The 6,569-nt window shown below is 38.0% G+C and overlaps 1 protein-coding gene across 1 annotated transcript in view; it reads right to left on the bottom strand.

The window, feature by feature from the left end:
• Positions 1-1,652: 1,652 nt before the first annotated feature.
• The window catches only part of LOC105500930 (chromosome unknown open reading frame, human C11orf70), a 36,740-nt gene continuing 31,823 nt past the window's right edge, over positions 1,653-6,569 (bottom strand). Inside the window, exons 5-6 of the mRNA XM_011926616.1 lie at positions 2,841-2,907; positions 1,653-2,165 (exon numbers count right to left, since the gene is read on the bottom strand). Of these exons, the coding sequence (XP_011782006.1) occupies positions 2,037-2,165; positions 2,841-2,907 (196 nt within the window). The 3' untranslated portion in view covers positions 1,653-2,036. The remainder of the gene's footprint in view (positions 2,166-2,840; positions 2,908-6,569) is intronic.

Raw genomic sequence — 6,569 nt, 5'->3', positions numbered from 1 at the left:
AAAAAAAAAAAAAAAAAGAAAAGACAATCAAGGTGCAGAGAGTTAAGTAACCAGCTCAAGGTCACACAAGTAATGCCAAATTTAAAAATCCAGGCAACCTGACAGCCCAGCCCAAACTCTTTATCACTATTCTATTATGCCTTACAATATAGATAATTTACCTAAACACAAATGAATCATCAAATGATTTTTCCAAAACAATGGAGCAATCTTTCCTCAAAGGTCCTATCTACCTCCACCTTTAGAGCTGAGAAAAAATAGTGGCAATTCCTCAGTATCACTTTCCCATCTGTTGCCTCTGAACTTTCATCTGAGGGCCAGGCCCAGAGTACTCTGCAACATCATGCACTCCCTTCAACTGCTGTTCTCTTCCATTGTTGAAATCCCACCAGTCTTTCCATAGAAGCCAGACTAAGCCTATCTTAGTTCAGAGTGATCTCTTCTATCTCTGAATTCATGTAACAATCACTATTGGTAGTCACACTCTTAAAGAGTACCTTCCTAAATAGGTTTATAGGGAGTGTATGTTTCCCCAAAGTAAACTGCCCAGTGCCTTGCATAGATTTGGTGTTCAAAAATAATTACTGATTGGCCGCTTGATTGATCAAAAGGGTCTCCAGGTCATAGGGAACTGTGAGGTAAGCAGCAAAGCTGGTAGCAAACAGACATTTCAGTTCTTGATTTTATGTTTTTATGTAATTAAAAAAATTATGAGCATATCTGGAAAGTAGTTATTCATTCAATAAACATTTAATATGCTAAGGCATTGTGCTAGGTATTAGAAGTAAAACATACTCTTTCTCCTGAGCTCTATACCCAAGTTGCCAGCTGCATTCCAGATTCAAATCCAAGTTCAAGTCCAAGATTATCATCTTTATCCCACAACACAGAAGCACATCTTTCAAACTTGCTCCTCCTCAAAACCTCAACATTTCTTATAGGCTTCCCATGACTCATGGGATATATGTCAATGATTTTTGCCATCAAAAAAAAAAAAAAATCTAGGTTATACATTCATTCTATGAATGAAATAAGGAACAGTACTAAGATAACCTGCTTCTCACTGTTTGAACAGCCTACTAATACCACTAATACCATCAGGCCAACTTTCTCTGTTTACATGTAGCTCTTGTATTAGCTGTGGGACGGCTGCAGCCTTAATTTATTATGTGATAAAAGAGTTTACGACTACTTTCAGAACCTTTTTTTCTTTTTTTTGAGATGGAGTCTTGTTCTGTTGCCAGGCTAGAGTGCAGTGGCACAACCTCGGCTCAGTGCAACCTCCGCTTCCCAGGTTCAAGTGATTCTCTTGCCTCAGCCTCCTGAGTATCTGGGACTACAGACACACACCACCACACCCAGATAATTTTTGTACTTTTGGTAGAGACGGAGTTTCACCATGTTGGCTGGGATTGTCTTGATCTCTTGACCTCGTAATCCGCCCGCCTTGACCTCCCAAAGTGCTGAGATTACAGGCATGAGCCACCGTGCCAAGGCCCAGAACACTATCTTTTTATTGAGGCTTTTAAGTGGAACAAATAAAGCAAAAGAATTGTTATGCTTTTCCTAGCTTTAGAGATGTAAATGCTTGTGCAATGAAGAAATGTAATTAAATGAAACAAGTTAAATAAACTAACAATTTATATTAATGATCAGTAGTAGAAATGTTTAGTTTTCTGCTACATTTGCAATCCAGAATTAATTAGCTTATAAATTAAAATACATGGAAAATTGAGGATTCACTTGAATCACAATGCAAATTAGAACTAGATTTCTAGTTACAAGGAATTCCTTGTAACTTTTTGTAAAAATTCCACAATTTTTTTGGTATAGATTTTATTAGGGATGAAATTTGATCCCCAGTTAGTATTCCACACAAATTTTTAAAAAGGCATCTTGGTGTTTGCTTTCTTCTGCTCTAAGTAGGTTCCTTACATTTTTCTTGAATTAATTTGCAAAGTAAATGTTTATCTATTAGTGTTAAAAGAGAAAAATGATGAATAAAAAATAGTAGAGGTACATAATTTGAAAGAGCATTAAGACATGTCTCCCACACCATAACAGTGGTATAAAACATGAAGATGACGCCTGATAGGATCCACAATAAAGTAAGAAAATGTCTGTTCATGATTCTTTGATGAAGGATAGCACATACCAGCAGAATCCTGAAAAAGACAAACCTAAATTATTATTATTATTTTTTCAATTTTATTTATTTATTTATTTTGAGACGGAGTCTTGCTCTGTCACCTAGGTTGGAGTGCAGTGGCGCTATCTCGGCTCACTGCAACCTCTGCTGCCTGGGTTCAAGTGATTCTCCTGCCTCAGCCTACCGAGTAGCTGGGATTACAGGTGTGTGCTGCCACGCTCAGCTAATTTTTTGTATTTTTAGTAGAGACGGGGTTTCACCATGCTAGCCAGGATCTTCTCAATCTCCTGACCTCCTGTTCCACCCGCCTTGGCCTCCCAAAGTGCTGGGATCACAGGAGTGAGCCCACCATGCCCGTCAACATTTAGGGCATTCTTATTTATCTGCCCTATAAATGATGGTTTGACAGACTAAGAGAATTGCGTTCTACTCCATCTGAGTCACAGATTTAGCTCTAAAATAAGCAGGCAATGTTATTAGATACAGATGACAGAAAGGAAGCCAGGGAAGAAAGTTCAAACTGTTCTCCAAACAAAAGCATACTCTATCAACTTTTAGTTTTAACAAAACTCTAAATAACATTGTCTTTTCCCTAGGCATAACATTGTCCTAATTGTTAACGCCAGTTGTAACAACTGTATTAACAAAAAGTAATTAAATTCTTTGGTTGCAAAAGTTCTCTCACACTTACGTAGGCTGAAACTTTAAAGACAGAAGAGGTAATTTGTATTTTCTTGGTTTGAGGATTCTTTCGAACACTAAAAAAGGAAGAAAAGGTGCTTTTAACATATAACAGGCATTGGCATATACATTTAAGTAATGATCCCTTTTAGTATTTACATATTCTTATTCATATAGAACATGGAAATACATACTATCCAACTAAGTGGTTTAAAAAATGGCATCTGAGCCTTCAACCAAGAATGGGCAAGGTCAACTGAATTGAAATAGCAGAAAATTGGATCTTACAGTTAGAAGGTTTAAAGTCAGTCTGAGACTCAAATGATGAAATTACCTTCACAGGCTACAGAGACAATTATTGGACAAATAGGGATTGGTAAAAATCAGACTGAAGTGTAGACAGCCATATGGGAGTAGATAAAAGCATGCTAGACTGAAGACTTAAACAATGTAAATACAAATGCTAGTTCTGCCACTGACCTGTTCTTTCATTTTCAGTAAGATTAACCTTTCTGAGCCTCAATTTCCTCATATGTAAATTGGGAATAATATGTTCCTTTTAGTATATGAAAATCAAATGAGATAATGTATACAAAAACTATTTGTTGGCCCGTCACGGTGGCTCAAGCCTGTAATCTCAGCACTTTGGGAGGCCTAGGCGGGTGGATCACCTGAGGTCGGGAGTTCGAGACCAGCCTGACCAACATGGAAAAATCCTATCTCTACTAAAAATACAAAAACTTAGCCTGTAATCCCAGGTACTCGGGAGGCTGAAGCAGGAGAATCGCTTGAACCCGGGAGGCGGAGGTTGCGGTGAGCCAAGATTGCACCATTGCACTCCAGTGTGGGCAACAAGAGCGAAACTCCATCTCAAAACAAAAACAAAACGAAAACAAAAACCCAAACAACTATTTGTTAAATTATATATTGCTAAGTTATATCATATTAAAAATAGTTTTTTCTCAGTAGCTTTCTTTCAGTTACTCTCCTCACAAAAGATTTCCTGTGGCAATATGTAGTGAGAAAGCAAACAAAGGATTGAGAAAATAAGCTAAAGATATATATTTAAAATTTGTTACATATGTAAATAAATATACACACATTTTCTAATGCTTTACAGTTTGTAAAACATTTTTTACACAATTTTTTAACTTTTTATTATTTTTTATTTTTGTAGAGACAAAGTCTTGCTATATTGCCCAAGCTGGTCTCGAAACTCTGGCCTCAAGAGATCCTTCTGCCTTGGCTTCCCAAAGTGCTGGGATTACAGGTGACGGCCACTGCACCCAGCCTCCAAAATACCTTTATATACATTACCTCATTTAAAGATCACACAACTCATTGAGGTAGGCATTATTTTGCCAATTTTATGGACAATATAACTAAAGAAGCTAAATGATATAATTAAGATAAACTAAATAAATAAAAGTGGTATTTCTGGGAATAGAATACAGGTGACTCAGAGTCCAATCATCTTTCTGCTACACCTCAGCTGCTTATCCCAGACCTATACACTCTATAAATATTTAACACATATGTATCAAGGGTATTATTAATGTGTGACATGTATAGGTAAAATTTGAAGGAAGATACCGTCTTCTCTACTTCTTTAGGTGAAAGTACTGCTTCTTCCTCTACTACACATGTAAAAGTAATTGAGAGAGGGAGAGAAGAAGGAGGAGGAGGAGGAAAAAGGAAGACTCAGTTTGAGCGGTGTGTGTGTATGTATGTATGTATGAGCTTATGTACCTTTTGAGGATGACCAGCCATAGCCATTTCAAGGTTTAAGATTCTTAGGTGGTTTTCATCTCTACTAGATATTTCATTTAGACTTCAACCCAGGATTAAATTGATTTCCAAATATTTCTATGACATAGGTCAAGTTCATTTTCTTTTTTTTTTTGAGGCAGAGTCTCGCTCTGTCGCCCAGGCTGGAGTGCAGTGGCCGGATCTCAGCTCACTGCAAGCTCCGCCTCCTGGGTTTACGCCATTCTCCTGCCTCAGCCTCCCGAGTAGCTGGGACTACAGGCACCCACCACCTCGCCCGGCTAGTTTTTTGTATTTTTTTAGTAGAGACGGGGTTTCACCATGTTAGCCAGGATGGTCTCGATCTCCTGACCTCGTGATCCGCCCGTCTCGGCCTCCCAAAGTGCTGGGATTACAGGCTTGAGCCACCGCGCCTGGCCTCATTTTCTTTTGATTTCTCTATTGCTTAACATACTGCTTAAAAGTTGAATACTACTTTTAAGTTTTTGTGCTTACCCAAGGGATGACTATAACCACTATATATAAAATACTTGCATACACCTATATAATCAGCTAGATCAATATAAAGAACATATCTATGGTTATATCTAATTATAAACATTTATCTGTGGGTGGTTACATGGTATAAACATACATATTCACCGAATTTTATGTATATTTATGATTTGTTCATTTTACTATACATAAATTATTTCCAGTTTGAAAATCTGAGGAAAGAAAAAACTTTGTAAAAGTGCTTATCAAATCAGTTTAGGGGAAAATTTACTATTTGATACTAGAACAATTACTTAACACCTATAAACATGTACCACAAGTATATCGGCTGGACGTGGTGGCTCACACCTGTAATCCTAGCACTTTGAGTGGCCAAGCTGGGCAGATCGCCTGAGGTTAGGAGTTCCAGACCAGCCTGGCCAACATGGTGAAACCTCGTCTCCACTAAAAATACAAAAATTAGCTGGGCTGTGGTGGCATGCGCCTGTAGTCCCAGCTACTGGGGAAGCTGAGGCACGAGAATCGCTTGAACTCGGTAGGCAGAGGTTGCAGTGAGCCGAGATCGCACCACTGCATTCCAGCCTGGGCAATAGAGTGAGACTCCATCTCAAAAAAACAAAAACAAAAACAAAAATAAGTATATTGTTTTAGAAAGAGACTACCATTTGTACATTATTACAAGTTAGTTACTAATAGAAAGAAATCATATTATTCCATTACCTCTGATCCTACATTAGTATTACTTTAAAATATCTCTAAAATAATTTGTCTAATTTTTTATAGGCCTAGCAAGAAAGTACAGTTATCATCTGTCCTATATCTCTTAAGAAAAAAGGAAAAGGAAATATAAAGTGATATTGATTAGTGCTCTATGGTGTTCTACTAATAATTGCATTATATCAGATCTTTATCCATCACTAACTCCATCCTCTGATAACCATGGTTTTAAGGATACTGGAACATAACTTCTATATAGTATTTTTTAAAGTGTAATTATATTAATGGTTTGGACATAATATAGTTGTTTCTTGTCAACATCATTTGCGATTATTTCTGAGGATCAGTCCCATATTGACTCTAAACTCCAGGGTGTCCAGACTATTCTAAGTAACTGCACATTTTAAAAAACAAGGACCTGGCTGGACACAGTGGCTCACACCTGTAATCCCAGCACTTTGGGAGGTTGAGGCAGGTGGATCACCTGAGTCCAGAAGTTCAAGACCAGCCTGGGTAATATGGTGAAACCCCATCTGTACAAAAAAATACGAAAAACTTAGCCAGGTGTAGTGGTGCGTAAGCCCAGGAGGCAGGGGTTTCAGTGAGTTGAGACTGTGCCACTGTACTCCAGCCTGGGCAACAGAGTGAGACCCTGTCTCAAAAAAAACCAAAAAAAAAAAACGTTAAAAAATAAAGAAAACAGGCCTGGCACGGTGGCTCACGCCTATAATCCCAGCACTTTGGGAGGCCGAGGCAGGCA

Source organism: Colobus angolensis, unplaced genomic scaffold, assembly GCF_000951035.1.
Source record: "Colobus angolensis palliatus isolate OR3802 unplaced genomic scaffold, Cang.pa_1.0 Scaffold7, whole genome shotgun sequence".
Classification (NCBI taxonomy): domain Eukaryota; kingdom Metazoa; phylum Chordata; class Mammalia; order Primates; family Cercopithecidae; genus Colobus; species Colobus angolensis.
This window is presented reverse-complemented; position numbering and strand designations above follow the sequence as displayed.